This window comes from Hemitrygon akajei, chromosome 10, assembly GCF_048418815.1.
Source record: "Hemitrygon akajei chromosome 10, sHemAka1.3, whole genome shotgun sequence".
Lineage (NCBI taxonomy): Eukaryota > Metazoa > Chordata > Chondrichthyes > Myliobatiformes > Dasyatidae > Hemitrygon > Hemitrygon akajei.
The window spans coordinates 144804825-144824541 of record NC_133133.1 but is presented as its reverse complement, the minus strand read 5'-3'; the positions used below and the strand labels follow the sequence as shown (position 1 = coordinate 144824541).

Sequence of the window (19717 nt, the reverse complement as noted above, 5' to 3'; positions counted from 1 at the left end):
CGTAAAAAAAACACCTTCAGTTTAAATTCTCACGCGGAATATTGTGGAGGATCAAATACCCAAACCCAGCACTTGTCCCATTTAACTTGTCTTAGTGTGGTGGAGTTTAGGACCCGGGGAATTCAGTGAGGTGGTCCTTAGGACCCAGTGGACCTCAAGAGCTGGCACAGCTCAGGACCCGCCGCCTGCAGTGTTTCTGTTCCGTTGACGGGAAGCGATCGCGATTGAAAATAAAATGGAAATAATAAAGCGTTTGGAAAGAGGTTAAATGTCATTGGAAAAAGTCGGTCAACGATCGGAACAATTTTAAAGGATAACAGATAAAGTGAGAATAATGGAGCATGTGAAAGGCCCTGCCCCGATGAAAGCTACAATTATTACTAAGCAACGCAGTGTTTTAATTATTGGAATACATATGTGTGGTGAACTACATATACCTGTCTGGACACGCCCCCCCTGCTGACTGCTCCTGTGGCTTCTCCCACTGACCGTGGCTTCTCCCACAGACCCCGGTATAAAGGCAATTGAGGCCTGAGCCCAATTCCAGGATGTAGCATGGTGGTCAATTGCTGCTTATTCTTTCTTCCAGTCAATAAAAGCCGATATCTCACCTCATGTCTCAGAGAGTTATTGATGGTGCATCAATTTTATTGACTGGAAGTTTTAAAACATGGAAAGTATTTTACGTCCGGAAAAATTTGATTTGGACCCCCAAGCCTCTGAAGCAGCTCTTGCCTTTGAACTCTGGCTTTCATGCTTCCAATCATACTTGGAGGAGGTTAGTGCGACTGAGCCCGCTGTTATGCACAGAATTCTCCTCTCGAGGGTCACCCCGAAAGTCTACTCACTTATCAGAGACCTGCCGACCTACCAAGGGGCACTGGATGCCCTCAAAAGACAGTACCTGCGGCCGGTGAACACCGTCTACGCAAGACATCGCTTAGTGATGCGACGACAGCAACCCATGAGATGAGCACCGTGTTTCTCCGAGCCCTACAGACACTCGTGCGGAATTGCAACTGCAAAGCTCTCATGGCAGGGCAGCATTCGGAGCTCCTGGTAAGAGACGCCTTTGTTACGGGGATCAGGTCATTGTACGTGCGCCAGCAGCTGCTGGAAAATGCCGATCTTACCTTACGCTCGGCGATCGAGACGGCCGACACGGTGGAAGCCGCTCTGCATTACGCTGACGCTGTCCAGCCGCGCGATCCCCCACCAGTCCTGTGGATGCCTCAGACCCCGCCGCTGCCGGCCAGTGCCGCTGCCAGTCGCGAGTCCGTGCAGTGTTACTTCTGCGGACTCGAAAAGCACCCCCGAAAACGCTGCCTGGCCCGAGAAGCGACCTGCTCCAGCTGCGGGAAGAAGGGCCATTTCGCCAGGGTCTGTAAGTCTGAACCACGAGCGGGGGCAGGCAGCGCTGCGTGTGAGGCATGGGGGCCGCCATCTTGCCTGCCCGGATGGGGGTGGCCATCTTTGTTGGCGCCACCTCGCCCCGCCCCCGACCCACCGGTGCTTACTGGGCACCAAGACAGCATTTCAACTCTGGCCTCCGTAACCCTCAACCAAAGTGCCCCACACCAGCTTGCAAGGTCAATGATGGACATCCTGGTGGAGGGGCACAGGACTAGCTGCCTGTTTGACACGGGCAGCACTGAGAGTTTTATTCACCCGGACACGGTGCAACGCTGCGGACTCGTGACACGGCCGGTGTCATGGCTTCTGGGTCGCATTCCACAGACATCCGGGTGGGTTGTTGGTGGTGCAGGGCACAGAATATCGGGACTTTGCGCTACTGGTCATGCCTCAACTGTGCGTGCCTGTGCTATTGGGGCTGGACTTCCAGAGCCACCTCAAAAGTGTGACTATGGCATATGATGGGCCCCTCCCACCACTAACTGTCAGGAATCCTCAGATTTGTGGGACTTTGTCATATACCCCGCTACTGACCACACACACACACACCGAACCACACATCCCACCCAGCACCATGCCGACAGCTGCGCTACTGACACCACTTGCAGCCTCTCCACCCTCAAGATCCCTCCCCCACCGCTCTTCGCCAACCTAACCCCCCGATTGTAAACCTGTGGCAACTAAAAGCAGGAGGTACAGCGTGGGAGACAGGGCCTTCATTCAGTCAGAGGTGCAGCGGCTGCTCAGGGAGGGGATCATTGAGCCAAGCACAAGTCCTTGGAGGGCCCAGGTGGTTGTTGTTCAGACCGGGCAGAAAAATAGGATGGTTGTGGACTATAGTCAAACCATCAATAGGTTCACGCAGCTTGACGCATACCCCCTACCCCACATCGCGGATATGGTCAATCAGATAGCTCAGTACAAGGTGTACTCGACAATAGATCTGAAATCCGCTTATCACCAGCTCCCCATCCGCCCAGAGGACCGCCCCTACACTGTCTTCGAGGCGGGTGGCAGGCTCTATCACTTCCTGCGCGTCCCATTCGGTGTCACAAATGGTGTCTCTGTCTTCCAGAGGGAAATGGACCGGATGGTGGACCAGTGCCAACTGAAGGCCACATTTCCCTATCTGGATAACATCACCATCTGTGGTCACGACTGGCCGGATCACAACGCCAACCTCCAACGATTTTTCCAAGTGGCCAAAGCCCTGAACCTTACTTATAATAGGGACAAGTGTGTGTTCGGAACCACCCGACTCGCTATCCTTGTGTATGTTGTGGAAAACGGGGCCATTGGCCCTGATCCGGACCGTATGCGCCCCCTGTTAGAACTCCCTCTTCCCACCACCCTCAAAGCCCTCAGACGGTGCCTGGGCTTCTTTTCCTGTTACACCCAATGGGTCCCCCATTATGCAGACAAGGCCCACCCCCTGATCAAGTCTACCACTTTTCCCCTCTCTGCCAAGGTCTGCGCGGCCTTCAGCTGCATTAAAGGGGACATTGCCAAAGCAACGATGCATGCGGTGGACGAGACCATTCCCTTCCAAGTAGAGAGTGACGTCTCCGATTTCGCGCTGACTGCTACCCTCAATCAGGCAGGCAGGCCAGTAGCATTCTTTTCTCGTACCCTTCAAGGCCCTGAAATTTGGCACTCTGCGGTGGAGAAAGAAGCCCAGGCCATAGTGGAAGCTATTAGGCACTGGAGGCACTATCTTGCCGGCAAAAGGTTCACCTTGCTGACCGACCAGCGCTCGGTTGCGTTCATGTTCTCAACCAACAGCGGGGCAAAATCAAAAATGATAAAATTTTGCGGTGGAGAATAGAACTCTCCACCTACAACTATGACATCCCATACCGGCGTGGAAGGCTCAATGAGCACCCTGATGCCCTATCCTGGGGAGCGTGTGCCAGCGCACAGCTCGACCAGCTATACGCCCTCCCGGGGGTCACCCGATTTTACCATTTCGTGAAAGCCCCGGAACCTGCCGTACTCCCTTGAGGACATGATGATGACCAGGGACTGCCAAGTCTGCGCTGTGCAAACCGCACTTCTACCGTCCTGAAAAGGCGCAACTTATCAAGGCCACCCGCCCCTTTGAGCGACTGGGTGTTGACTTTAAGGGTCCCCTTCCCTCCACCGACCGCAATGTCTACTTTCTCAACATTATCGACAAGTACTCGCGGTTCCCCTTTGCCATCCCCTGCCCCAACACCACTGCCACATCTGTCATAAAAGCCCTGCGCCAGCTCTTCACTCTGTTCGGATATCCCTGCTATATCCACAGTGATAGAGGGTCCTCCTTTATGAGTGACGAGCTGCGCCAGTACCTGCTGGCTAGGGGCATTGCTACTAGTCGGACCACGAGCTATAATCCCCGGGGAAATGGACAGTTGGAGAGGGAGAATGCCACAGTGTGGAAGGCCACACTTTTAGCCCTTAAGTCAAAAGTGTTGCCGGTCTCTTGATGGCAGGAGGTCCTCCCCGAGGCACTCCACTCTATCCGCTCCCTGTCATGTACATCCACCAATGCCACACCTCACGAGCGCCTATTCTCTTTTCCCAGGAAGTCTGCCACTGGGACCACCCTACCAGCTTGGCTGACGTCCCCAGGGCCAGTGCTGCTCCGGAAACATGTGAGGAGCAATAAATACTCCCCGCTGGTCGAGAGGGTTCACCTTCTACATGCGAACCCCCAGTATGCTTACGTGGTCTTACCTGATGGGCGGGAGGACACAGTCTCCGTCCGCGACCTGGCGCCCGCAGGTGCAGCAGACCACTACCCCGAACACTCCACGGTAACTATGAACCCTGTACCCGAGGTGACACTGCGCACACTGAGCCCTACACAGACTCCTCACGACACTCCTATACCGGGCGTCTCACACGCGCATATACCAGCGCCTCGCATACGCATGAGGGATCACTGACGCCTAGTGGCTGACACCTCCAGTTAGGCCGGAACCAGCACAACCACCGTCTCCGGTGCAATCACCACCGGCACCTGTGCAATCACAGTCAGTGCTATGTAGATCACAGCGACAGATTCGACCACCTGATAGACTTAACCTGTAAATATACTTGTAAGAAACTTCGCCCCATGGGGACTCTCTTTTAAAACAAAGGGGGGGGTGAATGTGGTGAACTACATATACCTGTCTGGACACGCCCCCCCCGCTGACTGCTCCTGTGGCTCCTCCCACTGACCGTGGCTCCTCCCACAGACCCTGGTATAAAGGCGATTGGGGCCTGAGACCTGCCCTCAGTCTCCAGGATGTAGCATGGTGGTCAATTGCTGCTTGTTCTTTCTTCCAGTCAATAAAAGCCGATATCTCACCTCACGTCTCAGAGAGTTATTGATGGTGCATCAATATGTTTCTTAAGTGTTTTATATGCATAGAAAGGTAAAATATATACTATATACTAAGATAAACGTTTGACTAACTGACGCTAAATAATACTGGATGTACTTGTTCTGACTTACGTACAAGTCCAACTTAAAGACGGACTCAGGAACAGAACTTGTACGTAACCCGGGGACTGTCTGTACTGACATAAAACACTAAGGCAGCGGATGTTGATGTACCTAGCCAAACTCGTTTGCGTGAGTGGAGATGGGGTGTAAGGTTGTTAGGTATAATGAGTGAACCATTGGGTGCAATTAAATTACACAGTAATGAGGGGTTATGAGCATCCTCTGACAGTGGCTGCATCATCACTAATTTCCCCTTCCTCCTCTTGTTATGTCTCCACTTCTAAAGAGGCTGCTTTATCCCTGCCTTGTGTCTCCAGTCTTTGGTGCTGCACGGTACAGTGGGGAGCACCACATCACAATCTTGAGAACTATATGGACGCATATTGAAAAGTGCTTTGAAAATATGTCAACCCACTAAAATGCTTTAGGAATGCCAAAGGCACCGCAAAAGACATTAATTTGGAATATGTGCATCAGTAAAGAACAAATTCCTAAACCTGCATGAAAATCTGAATAAACTGAAGGAGCCTGCTGCAGACAAATCTAGGGTGTGTGGAGATATAAAATTAAATGTTAACATTTTAGAAGGGGATTACTCATTCATCCTTCATGTTATGGACTTTATATCTACACATTAATTGCGTATTTTTAGACGGTGATTTCCCCCATCTGAGCACTTTCCTCTAATTGTGACAATTACACAGAATTTTATGCCCTCTTGCACAAAGTTGTTGTTATGGTTTCAGACACATGGGCATTAATGAATGGGGAAATCTTTACAAATAATTAGCATACTGTGTAATCCAGGAATGAGGAGAAGCAGAAAATTTGTTAAACCCTCCACCCATGCGAGCCCAGAGCAATTTCATGCTCATTCGGTTTAGTGCAATGGTGGAGGATTTGATGCAATTGCCTAGCTTTGTCACCTGTCTGATACACTTAAGTGCAGCTACCTGTGAGATCCTGCACATGTATCTGGTAGGGTCCTGAGCTGTATAATTTAAGGACAGTCATTGAAAGATCATCATTACCCTTAGTGACATGCCAAGGCTCCTTGGAAAATGAAGTTCAGATGTTCAGGAAGTTCTGCCACTACCGGTTCAGTTGTAGCCAGTTGCAGTGCAGCTTTCTGCTGTTATCTAGTACTTATTGTTATCTACTGTTGTCCTCAGCATTCTTTGTTATCCTTCTTGAGCAGCACCCATTGTGATAAATGGAACAGTCCAAGATGTTGAAAATGCAATGTATTTTGGGATAAGTTAATAGCAATACGGCAAAAAAATTCTGCTTTTTTTCCTAAAGCAAGTATCATCACGACTCTTTTAAGCTTTCCATCTAATCATCTAGGAAAGCATCGGAGGGGCTATCAAACCCCATTCACTGCAGCTGTCATGTCACCTTAGTTCCACTGGGAAGTTTCTTGAAATTTGGGAAAACTACACCTAGAGTTAAAATCCCCAAGGCAATGCTATTGTTCTTTGAGCAATTAAACAAGTTGGCAGCAAATCCAAAGCTCTCAAGGGTCACCGCAAGCACAGCTTTAGGTGCTCCGTTTAAAGCCTTAAATTTTGGGTTTGATTCAGATTTGGTGCACTGTCACTTTTTGCAGATAAAACTCCATTCACATGGCTTAAAGTTCCCTCAGAGAGAAGAACATCAGATTGATCCCAGCCTAAGGTAACAGACACTGAGGAACCCAGTGAACATATCTTATTTCACATTATATCCTTCAGGATCATGACCAAAACATTCAGTCCACTTGATTTAAGAACAGTGTGAGCAGAACCCATCCCAACATTCCACCACCTCTCCTCTTCCCCACTTTCCCTTTACACTCCAAGGGACCAGCTTAGATAAAAGGACGCTAGAGGCAGGAAGTGACATATTACAACTATTTAGGCCATTATCCACATAAAAAAACGTATTTCTTTTTTTTCTATTGCAATGTGTGCTGCCAACAAATCCAATGGCTGTGAAGCCCTTTCGAAACAGAAGGTGACGCTATAGGACAGCGTTCCGACTTTCTCTGGGCCAAGCAGCAAGGCAGCACTGATTAACCAACTGCACACATTGACATTCATACAACACAGATGATTAATGTATCCATGCTACACATTATACACTGCTTTACGTCAGCTGTTGGCTAAAGCTTTCATGTTGCCTGCTCCCTGTGATGGGAATGAATGATTTTGGCAGAGGGCAACTGCTTATTAAGTAAAAGACATAAACAAAATGCAACAGAAAGCTTAAGGTCCCTCTGTACAGACGGGTTAGCAAACAATTCAGTACCACTGCTGAGTCAACAACAGAAGGGAAGTGTACAGGATGCTGAAAAGGACTCGCTGCTAATCCATCAGACGGCATCTGAACCAGTGATGAACTAAGTCATTAATTCACTGCCAGTAGGCAAACAGATGACACACATATCAGTAAAAGAGAAATTTGTTAAAAATCAGTTGGATACCTTCCTGACAATAATCAACAAGCATTGCAGATGTCAGAATTGCCTGAAGAGTTGTGGGAATGGATGGGGTTAGATTTTTGCAGAGCTTTTTCCCTGCAACAAGCTATGCTGGGATTAATGAATCTTCTCACTATCCTGCAGCTAAGATTAATAAACCTGCATTAATCAGTTCAGGTGGTGCACCACTGGTGAGAAGGCACTACGTTTTCATTTGATCACAAGAAACAAAAATGGTTGCTTCCCTGCTCCTCAGCAATAAATATCAGTGCTTAGCAGCTTTCATTTCAGACAGAGCATATTATACCATATTGATTTCAAAACCTGGTGTGCTTTTTCTTGTGGAACCATCAATGGATACAGGTTTTCTTTTACAAATTTAAATTAAACTGTGACTTAGAATTAGTTGGCAAAAGGTAGCCTATCACTGGTTTTTCCCATCACATCCTGGTTTTGTGCTGGAAGTGTATTAGCATATAAAAAATCATCTAGAACTTAGGTGAATGACAAGAGCAACCATCAGTTTCCTTAACCAAGAGCTTGAAAGGTAGAGAAAGAAAAAAGAAACGGGGTAAACCATCAAATTGGTTATGGCAAGGATAAAGAAAGAATAGAACTATTTTAATAGGGAGGAAAAGAATGAATAGGAAGGTGAACTAGTCCTATTATTTACAATATTGAATCAAAGCATGTTCCAAAATTCTTTTCCAGGTTCCATTAGGCTGAGCCCCATAAACAGCCACAGAATAGAAATATATCCCTTTAGAACAGAGATGAGGAGAAATTTCTTTAGCCAAAAGGTAGTAAGTCTGTGGAATTTATTGAGGAGGCCAAGTCATTGCATATTGTTAAAGCATAGGTTCTTGATTAGTAAGGGCGTCAAAGGCTACTTGGGGTGGGCGGGGAATGTGGGTGAGAAGGAAAATAAATCAACAATGGTGGAGCAGGCTTGATGGGCTGAGTGGCCTGGTTCTGCTCCTCTGCCTTGTGCCTTATAGTCTAACATAAATTTCAACATGAAGGGGTTTTGGCATTGTTAAGAACTAGCAATGAATTAACAGCACAAATGTTTCTGTGCGGCAAATTCTTGAAAGTGGTGAGTAGGTTGACAGAGAGTCTAATAGCATCCAGTGATTTGTGGTGATTTCAATCATGTTGTAAAACTTCCTGACCACAAATTGCTGGTGATTTACACGCTATTGTCAACACTCTCATTAACTCAGTTCCCAGCAAACCTTGGACTTATAAACTAAAGCCTCATCTCTGGTAGCTGCAACAAGACTGCTGGTAGACCAGAAGTGTTTATGTAATGAGCAGAGATATTATTTTTTAAGACACACCAGTTGAAGCCAGAAAATCACCAGATTTAATTATCATCATGGCGTTAGGGTCGAGAAACAATTCTTGAGATGAAAATCTATGCTGGGCAGCCTGACTGAAGTGAGCTTGGGCAAACTCCATACCATTTCCAGTCAGCAACAATTTTCAAAATATAAACTATTTTCAAAATATAAACTAGCCCTTAATTTAACGCCAAGGTGCAATTCGCTCAGGCCACAGTGTATCAGGTGTAAAAATCAAAATGAATCAAAGAAGCCAGTTTCACTTGAGAATCAAATATTGATAATGGGCACCTACGATAGAACTATCTGCATACTAGTATAATCTTATAACATAATTTACACACATTTCACAAGAAACACACAAGGAAATATTAGATATTGCACAGACATGATTCATTTGGAATAGAAACCTTTTGTTTTAAATACAATACCAGCATACCAAAGGAAAAATAATAATTATCCAAAGTATTCCATCTAATATTGTTTGGAATGATCAACATCAAAAAAGCCGTTGGTCACTGTGTAACATGGAAGAAGTCAATGAAATGTAGACGAATTTTCAAGCTGTCGAAAAAATTAGCTTTGATTGAGAGTGATGCCCAATACTAATTACAGGCAGAAAATGTGAATTCTGGTGTTAGAGAATTTTGGCCACTGCCTCAAAGCCTCTGGAACTTGCTGCTGTCAGAGCTTTTTGAAGATAATTGGCTTGGATTTTTTTTGGTTTTTCACCAGTTCTGCACCTGCTGGCATTTGTCAGTATATGTTTCAATAGGTTTAGGGAATCACACACTTAAACCTGCATTTCTCACTTACTGGCTGATGAACTCCATTGATATTTTGCTGACTGCATTCTATCATTGAGTTCAACGTGGAGATCTGTAAGTCGAGCAGCAGCTTCCTCAGATTCCTCACCCTGGAAGCTGCATCTACACTGTCCTTTCGTGAGCCCATTCATCTCAACGACATCTGTGGGACTCTAAGAATGAATAGGTAAATTTCATTCCATTAGTATATTGTGCAATAATTCTAATCATGTGTTTTAGCTAATACAGTCTTTGTAATAGTTATCTTATTTCATGTTTTATGGTTTTTAGATGTTTCCAGGTAACACTGAGGCTCAAAAATTAGAAAACACTGCCAGATACCAAAGGTGGAGTTGAGGAAGATCATGAGTGGGTCTTGTTCTGGCTATCTCGTATATCTCAGCCATGACCTAGAGGGTCTCCCACTGATAATGACCTTGTATCTCAGCTCTGGGGCTATTCTGGGTCTGTTGAAGGCATGTTTGAAAAAATGAGAAACGTAGATGGTAAATAATGGTAGTGCGCCCCTCTCAGGGAAATTCAGATCAATGTGTCTTTCTCATTTCAGAGAGCACCGATGTAAAGGACTTGAGTGATATTCATGTTTACATAATTATTTTTAAAAATGTGGACTAAATCTATGTGTGTATATATATATGTTATTTATTTGGCAGAATATTTTTGCTCAGAATTTGCATCACTTTAGCTTGAAGGGTATATTTTTAACATAAACTTTGTTTAAAGAACGGGCTGGAAGTATCAGCAAGCTGTCAAAGATAATCTAATGGGTAGTACATTGTCAAAAGTGTATTCTGCCCTCTTCCTCGTATTGTAATGAGTCACAGTAAATGTGCAATCATGCTGGCTCTGCTATTATTAAATAGTACCATTTTCCTTTCCAGATGTCAATGAATGTAATAATTTTCCCTTTCCCTGCAAACCTGGTTACATCTGCATCAATAACATCGGTTCATATAGCTGTCAGCACAATGCTGTAAACTGTGGCCGAGGCTATCATCTCTCCGTGGATGGTTCAAATTGTGTAGGTGAGATGCACATTATTTAACTTTACTGTTCCCTGTTAAAGCTGATAGAGCAAATGTTTTTTTTTTCAGTTACTTTTATGTTTGAGGCAGATTCCTACTGACAAAAGAATCCACAGTGAGGGGAGCTTAGAGAATCGTCAGTTTCACCCTCATAAGAAAACATTTATGAGGTGAAATTTTTTAGGTAGGTAAGTTCGTAAACAAAGGTTAGGTTTGGAAAATACAAGCTACACTAAGAAAGAGGGAAGAGGAAACCTGCTGAAGCTAATAGAAGGGAAGTGTAAAACTCATGTTGTCAAGATCGTTTGCACAAGCAGTGGGTACCTGGTCATCTGACTTCAGCCTGTTACAACTACCCTGTAACTTCATCCCACAAATGTTAAAAGAAAAAACTTTGGTAACTTTGGACCCATTTCCTAAAATTCTAGACTTAACTTTGTCTAACTCTTGACTGGTTCATCAGCTGTAGCCCTCCTGATAAGCCATCTTTGTTACAATAAATTCCATCAAACCTTCACTTAATCTTTCTCTGTATGATTAAACAGTTTAAATTTATGTGTATTACCATGTGTAAAATGCCATGGAACCTTTTATATTGTGGAGAATCTTCCGGTTGAAAGCCAGCAGATCTGCTCAGGACTCACGAGTGCAGGATGGTGTACAGCCTCTCATTCTAATTAGGTTATTTGCTCATTGTAAATTGTCCCGAGATTAGGTTAGGGTTAATCAGGGTTGTGGGCATGAAGGGCTGGAAGGGTCTATTCCATTCTGTATCACAAAAATAAAATTAACTTCCAGGTCTGGTTAATGTTGCACAGACTTACTAAAATTTCCCAGCTCTAGGTTGGGCAATCAGCCTATTAAAGTTGTTACAGCGTACTATCATGGAAGTTCTGCAGCTCTATTGCAATGAATAGAAAGATATGACTGTCAGAAGGGCAGCAAGTAGACCTTTTTACTTGGTCATAAAGTTGTACAGCGCAATTCAGGTATTTTGGCCCACTACGTATGCTGTCCGATGTGGCTATCTACACTAATCCTATTTACTCACAATAGGTCCCTTGCCTTCCATGCCTTCATGATTCAAGTACTAAATGCTTTAGACACTTCTTAAATGTTCTGTGAATAGCTCTCTACATGTTTAAGTTACTTCAAACATATTTAATGATTTTTTAATGTATCTGAGTGTTTTTCACATTTTAATTCTTTAAAAGTAGATATTTGCAAACATACTTGCTCATAGATCAGTGAAAGCAGTTTCAAGTATTTTAAGTGCAAAGTGTGCAGAGTTGGGCTGCAATCAAATTAAATAATGTAGCAGGTTTGAGGGGCCTAATACCTACTCTTATTTCATTTTGGATATGTGTGTGAACATTTCAAGTCAAGTCAAGTCACTTTTTATTCTCATTTCAACCATAACTGCTGGTACAGTACACAGTAAAAACAAGACATTTTTCAGGACCATGGTGCTACATGAAACAGTACAAAAACTACACTGAACTATGTAAAAACAACACAGAAAAAAACTACACTAGATTACAGACCTACCCAGGACTGCATAAAGTGCACAAAACAGTGCAGACATTACAATAAATAATAAACAAGACAATAGGCACAGTAGAGGGCAGTAAGTTGGTGTCAGTCCAGGCTCTGGTATTGAGGAGTCTGATGGCTTGGGGGAAGAAACTGTTATATAGTCTGGTTGTGAGAGCCCAACTGCCTCGGTGCCTTTTCCCAGATGGCAGGAGGGAGAAGAGTTTGTATGAAGGGTGCGTGGGGTCCTTCAGAATGCTGTTTGCTTTGCGGATGCAGCGTGTAGTGTAAAGGTCTGTAATGGCGGGAAGAGAGACCCTGATGATCTTCTCAGCTGACCTCACTATCCGCTGCAGGTCTTGCAATCTGAAATGGTGCAATTTCTGAACAAGGCAGTGATGCAGCTGCTCAGGATACTCTCAATACAACCCCTGTAGAATGTGATGAGGATGGGGGGGTGGTGGGAGATGGACTTCCTTCGGCCTTTGCAGAAAGTAGAGACACTGCTGGGCTTTCTTTGCTATGGAGCTGGTGTTGAGGGACTAGGTGAGATTCTCCGCCAGGTGAACCCCAAGAAATTTGGTGCTCTTAACAATCTTTACCGAGGAGCCGTCGATGTTCAGTGTAGAGTGGTCGCTCAGTGCCCTCCTGAAGTCAACAACCATCTCTCTTGCTTTGTTCACATTCAGAGACAGGTTGTTGGTTCTGCACCAGTCCATTAGCCACTGCACCTCCTCTCTGTAAGCTGACTCATCGTTGCTGAAAGCTTTCATGGTTGGTAAGGCTTAACACCAAGATGAAGAAGCATTACTTGTCACACACTCAGAGAAGCCCTGTGCTGTCCTTCACCAATCACAGAACACTCCTCCTGGAGGAAGATTAGGCCTCCAGTCACACTAGAAGAAACAGTGTGACTGAAATGCATGTGACTAGTGAATCTGAATGCTTTGTCAGTCAGCAGATGACATGACCCAGTTTCAATACTTGTTGTTGACTGCAGTAAAAGTCTCTATAGATCTAAGTTCATGCAGTCTCCGACCCTTTGGACAGAATTATGTGATGTGCCAGCAACGTAACTGACTGGAACCTCAGTTTACATCAGGAGGTTGAACACAATATGACTAAAGATTAAGTGTTCTCTCTTGCAAATAAATATCTATGTGTCTTGATGTGCACATATGCCTTGTGAAAATATTGCATTGTCATTTTTGTTTTCTTCATCATCATCATCATCACAATTCAAGATTCATTTTTATCCTTGCCTTCTTTCAGTGTAGCTGAGATTATCGCCTCATTCCAGCTGGGTGGCATTTGCGCCTTTTTTAGAGCCCAGTTCAGTGTGAGGAGTAAAACAGGAATTAATTCATTTTTAAATTCTTTATACCACTCTGCCATATATCCATCTGATCCTGGTGACTTGCTTAATTTAAGCCTACTAATTGCAGTTTTTAGTTCAGCTTCAGTTATGTCAGCAGTCATCGTTTTATTTTGTTCTTCGCTTAGAGTGGGTAACTCTAGAGAATTCAGGAATTTCAGATATCTCAAAGTTCCAGGGGGAAGCATAACCCAAATTGATAATTCAAGATTCAAGTACATTTATTATCAAAGAATGTATGAATTACACATCCTTAAGATCTGCTTGCTTGCTGGTAGCCACAAAGCAAGAAAAAAAAGTAAATAAAAGACCAACACTCCATGTGCAAGAGAGAAAAAACAGAAATCTTGCAAACAATTGAAGTGAAACAACATTCCGAACCAAAATCGAATCCTCAGATCCAAACCCTGATCACTCCTGAGTAGGCCCAAAGTCTTGCTTATCAGTTCATCATATTAGCGGGCATAGAGCACAGCAGCCAGGGCAGTCTTCATAGCCTCAGCACCATGGAGAGAGGAGTGAACATCGTTGAGAACAAGCAAAATTGACACTCTCCTCCAATTTGGGCTGGCACTTAAATTGTCTGAAGAGCGGACTGTGCCTTGCACTAAGACCCGGCTACTGCGAAGGACTTGGGCCTAGACCACGTTGCCCAGTGACTCACTCCGGGCACAGATTTTGCTGCCCAGCCCAAAGCCACTTTCAAGCTCTTCAAATCAGCTGGGCACTCAGAATGATCCAACCTCGCACCCAGGCCAGTCGTATGGGCATCAGAACTCCATCTGCAGCGATTCTGCAACACACCATCTCTGCTCATTCCCTAAGCTTGCCTCGCCATTGCTCACCCCTTCACTGTTAGTGATGATAATTTCATGCAAGTGACCTCAGTAGAGGTATTTTTAGTGATAGCTTTATTGGATTTCTTATCTTTTTATCTACCAGAGAGCTATTGCACACTTTTGGTAGCGCCATGTTGACCGGTGGTCAGAGAGCAAGAACCTTGCAATTAATGAAGAAAAGTCTAAGTGGAATGATGCTGGTGTAATTTCAGAGGTCATAGGAGGTATTGTACGTGCATGCCTCTCCAAAAGTTGGCAAACTTGAATCCATGTGGAAACCCCTATATAGGTCACTTTTTGCTGCTGTTTGCCAGACCTACAAACATGGACTGCATTCACTGCTTTTATGCAATCTGTCTACTCTCTCCTATTGTAGCTGGAAAATTGCATGTCTTTTAAAACAAAACCGATTGAGTGTTTGGAATAGAACATAGAACATAGACATCTACAGCACATTACAGGCCCTTCGGCCCACAACGTTGTGTGACCATGTAACCTAGGCTAGAAACTGCTTAGAATTACACAACCACATAGCCCTCAATTTTTCTAAGCTTCATGTACCTATCTAAGAGTCTCTTAAAAGACCCGATTGTATCTGCCTCCATCACTGTTGCTGCCAGTGCATTCCACGGACCCACCACTCTCTGTGTGGAAGAACCTACCCCTGTAAGACTAATAATAATTTGGATTAATAAGAATTTACTAATAAGAATTTCATTAAGTTTTTTTTGGGTATCGTAATGGTAATGTGAGGGCAAATATTCAGTTTTATTGCTCCCAATGTGAGGGGTGGTGTCTCATATTCATCTTTTGATTTATTATTCATAAAGAGATTCAGTGGTTGGAAATTAGTGGGCCTAGTGATTGAATTTTTCATGCATTGTCCCAGTAAGTAAAAGCCTTGGTGTGACAAATATTGTTATTTGTGAAACTTGTCAAAAAGCACAGTATTAGAATTGGTTTATTATTTTCACATGTACCAAGATACAGTGAAAAGCTTCTGTTTATGTGCCATTTCTGATCAGATCAAGCCATACCATGTTTTAAAATAAAAATGATTTTGCCATATTTTTCTTTCTGCTTACTTTGCAGACATTGATGAATGTGCAGGCCCTCAGAACCCTTGTGGTCAAGGACATTTGTGCATAAATTCACCTGGTAGTTTTTACTGCAATTGCAACAAAGGGTACAATTTCAACAGCATTTCCAGAACATGCATTGGTAAGTGGGTTACTGCATGGCCAGAGAAAGCTATAATTCAAAGGCACAAAAATTAAGTACTATCTGCCTAGTGCTTGGACTTCTGTTCAGAACTAGTGATGAAATCATAAATTAAGACAGAGTCTTTGGATAGGTTTCACTGCTTTTCGGTCAGGTTACCTAACTGAAGGGCAAGTTGGGGCAGAAGTGTGAACAATGACATCCGAAAGGGTAACATTTTGTCCTTAATGATGGACGCGCCTTCTTGAGGCGCCGCTCCTTGAAGATGTCTTGGATACTGCGGAGATGGAGCTGACTAATTTTACAGATTTCTACAACTGGAAAATAAAATACTTGCCTGAAGACTGTGAAAGCTATCTTTATATAGTGCTATGGGATCTGAGCAAGTAGACACAACCTTAGTTTAATCACTCCCGAATGATTGCACTATTAATCATGCAGCATTTCTTTGAAGCTGTGCTAGAAGCCCACTTGGAATTTTTTTGTGCATCCTTAGAGTAGGGATTGAACTCACAATCTTTTAACTTTAAGCTAACAGTGCTTACAGACACAGAAAACTGAAGGTTTACTGTCTTTTCCCCAAACTGAAAACTTTCCACAGATTTATTTTGTAAAAATAGTATTATATTTTAAAAGTATTTTTTCCACACAATTTTATTTTTAATTCAAACCGGTGAAGTATGAGGAAGTATCAGTAGATTGCTGTAAGAATGATGGACGACATTCTCTTGGCTATGACATTGGTGCGTAAACTGTATTCCAGTAAATTATGTGGAATTTATGAATGATAGCTGAGCCGGAGATTTCTTGTAAAGAATTTGGGTAAAAGAGGAGTGAGATAGAAAGAACAAGTCAGGAATTGTTTGCAGGGATCACTGCTTGTCTTGTACTTAATGTGTATAATACATTCAAAAGCATGTTCTGTTTCTGCTCAGCCAGCTTTTTTGGAGGTAAGAGGACAGTCAGAGAATGTGACTGAAGTCTCTGTGTCATATATGTATTCATAAACAAATGATTGGGAATACTTGCCAAAATTGTTACTCATTTTGAAGCTCATGCACCTCACATTTATCAGTTCAGTTCCAATCAAGGCTTTGTTTTGATATCCCATGTTATCCAGGGTGAATGCTGTTTTAAATTAACAAAAGGAGGTTTTAAAAAAAAAACTTTTTCTGCACTCTCCTCCAAAAGACTTTTCTCAGAAAATGGTTTCCTCTTGGAAGTGCCTGTCCTCTCACTGTACACTGTATCTTTGCTACAATGCATGAGTGGATTGTGAGATGGCAGCTCGCCACACAGAAGCTTCAATGTCACCCGACACTAGGGTCCTCCACTGCGCTTGCTTGTCTATTATTGCTTCAACTATAGCTGTCTTCTGTTTTGCCTGTAAGCACTTTAAAAATTTGCAATTTCACAAATGTATTTTACGGTTTCTGCATAAGTTTCTGTTTCTGCTTTGGTCTTAGATGAAAATGAATGCCGTCGTTACCCAGGACGTCTCTGTGCACATAATTGTCAGAACACTCCAGGTTCCTACTATTGCAGCTGCAGCATTGGCTTTAAACTCTCATCTGATGGGAGAAACTGTGAAGGTGGTTTAATAAATTATTGTAATTGACTTAGATAAATATATACGGCATTCTGATTTTATTTCAGATTTCCACCATCTGCAGTGTTTTGATTTGCATTTATTTACTAAATAGCTAGCTGCTTGCAAGCAATGATTACATAACTTTCACTTATGAACAGTGTGTGATACCAAATACTACTTTCTAATGCACCAGCATAACCACAATATCAAATATCAGGTCCCTTATCAAATAAAACATGGTTAATCTAAGTATCTTATTTTTCAGCTTAGTGATAACTTGCAGTCTGAAGTACCACTCATCAACCCCAGGAACAACCAGAACAGTAAATAACGATCTTTAACCAGACCAACATGTTATTTCCCTTTGCACAAGTAGAAATTATTGAATTCCTACACTTGCGATAAATTTAACGCAAAAAGGACATTGAAACAATACATAGGGCAACAAACCAACAAATTAATTGTGTTAAAGTAGCAAAGTATGTTTAGTCCATGAATTCCCACAATCAAATTCTATTATGCATGAGACTTATGTTGTTTTATATATATAAATTTGGGGCTTAGGCCCATTGTGAAGAACTGAAAGAGTGATTTGGTGGATTGGATGCAATGACAAAATAAGAAACTTAAAGGAGACCTCACTAAGAACCCCCACCACCTGGGACATGCCCTCTTCTCACAAACAAGAGAAAATCTATAGATGCTGGAAATCCGAGCAACACACACAAAATGCTGGAGGAACTCAGCAGGCCAGGCAGCATCAATGGAGAAGAGTACAGTCAACATTTTGGGCGGAAACCCTTCCTGCTGAAGGTCCTGGCGAAGGGTTTCAGCCCGGAATGTAGTTTGTACATTTTCTATAGATGCTGTCTAGCCTCCAGCATTTTGTGTGTGACATGCTCTCATCTCATTGCTACCTTCAGGAAGGAGGTACAGAAGCCTAAAGGCTCACATTCAGTAACTCAGGGACAGCTTCTTCCCCTCTGCCACCTGATTTCTGAATGGACATTGAACCCATGAACACCACCTCATGACTTTTTTTATTTCCTATTTTTTGCACTACTTATTTAACTAATATATATACATACACACACATATATATACACATATCTTAAATAGTTATACATACTTACAAGAAATTCACAGTTTTCATTTTCCTCTCTATTATCATTTATTGCATTGTACTGCCACAAAAATAACAAATTTCATGACATATGCCAGTGTGATTAAACCTGATTTGATTCTGATTTAGGAGAATCCATACTCAGAACTATTATATTGGTTCCGTCTGTTCATGGGTTGTGCTCCCGGAAATAAACTTTGTGCAAGTGATGACAAGATATGCATTGCATGGAGCTTAAAGCACTGTGCATGTTATATATTTGTCAATTTTGAAATCAGGTTTTTAATGAATTTCTTTTGTTTCTGTACCACAGTGGTGTTGAAACATTTTGTTTTATATTTAACTAAGCTTCCATTTCTCTCAAGATACCAAACTAAAGTTAGTGGCTTTCTTTAACTTTTTCCAATGTGTTTGACCTGCAGACGTGAATGAGTGTGAGACCAATCCTTGCAGTCAAGAATGTGCTAATGTCTTCGGCTCGTACCAGTGTTACTGCCGCCGTGGTTACCAGCTCAGTGATGCAGACGGAATAACCTGTGAAGGTAAGGCTGGTGGTTACATCACACAATGAAGCTTACTTACAACTTGGTGTACCTCTCACACATACGCACAGAAAGACGTGCAGACACACATGCGCACACAAACACCGCTCTGTGTTTACACCTTACTTGGTGAGTTACTTAATCACAGCAGCGCTTACTGAGAGGTAATGATAAACATTCTGATAGGAAGGATAATTAACTATTGAGCTCAGCCACTATGGAGCTTATGGTGTACCACTGCTGGATCTGATTCTTAACCAATTTCAACCAAGGCCTTTTAAAGTAAGTACAAATAGTAGATTTTTATCCAATGAGTCTGTTCTAGACTATGTACCAATTTAAGAACAATGCCCCAAACTAGAGCACCATTCAATTCATCATCATTGTATTTGTTCTTGCACTTTTCATCTAAGATGATAAAAGCTTGAGTGCTTTCAGTACAAGAGATTGTTCGTTGGTGACACAGTATGATGTTTAAAAAGGAGCTCGGGTTCCTTCAGCCCTTTTCGGCAGTCAGCAAGGAGCCAATTTTTAAAAAGGGAGGTGTAAGCGGAGCAGCCATTGTGTGAATGGGACAGTATTAGAGTGGGTTGGATTGGACAGGCTCTAAGTAATTTTCTAGTAAGCTTTTTTTCCTGTTGGTACATAGCTAATGTGCTGAGCATGGGTCCAGACCTCCAGTCTCCCTGATAACTATATTTGTATGAAGTGTATTGCGCTGCAGCTCCTTAGAGAACATGTTAAGAACTGGAGCTGCAACTGGATGATCTTTGCCTCATTCAGGAAAATGAGGAGGTGATAGGTAGGAGCTACAGGGAGCAGCAGGAGGAAGGCATCTGAGTGAATATCATGAGAGGGAAAGGGAATAGGCAGCCAGAGCAGAGTGCCCCTGTGGCCGTTACCCACAATAATAGGTAGACTACTTTGGATTACTGTTAGGGGGTAGGGG

General features: G+C 43.2%; 1 protein-coding gene across 2 annotated transcripts in view; it reads left to right on the top strand.

Annotated features, from left to right (window-relative positions):
• fbln1 (fibulin 1) overlaps positions 1–19717 on the top strand; it is a 117725-nt gene that overhangs the window by 41203 nt on the left and 56805 nt on the right. For both annotated transcript variants that reach the window (XM_073059233.1, XM_073059234.1), the window contains 4 exons: positions 10401–10544; positions 15384–15512; positions 16979–17104; positions 18649–18768. In XM_073059233.1, coding sequence (XP_072915334.1) covers positions 10401–10544; positions 15384–15512; positions 16979–17104; positions 18649–18768 — 519 coding nt within the window. The remainder of the gene's footprint in view (positions 1–10400; positions 10545–15383; positions 15513–16978; positions 17105–18648; positions 18769–19717) is intronic.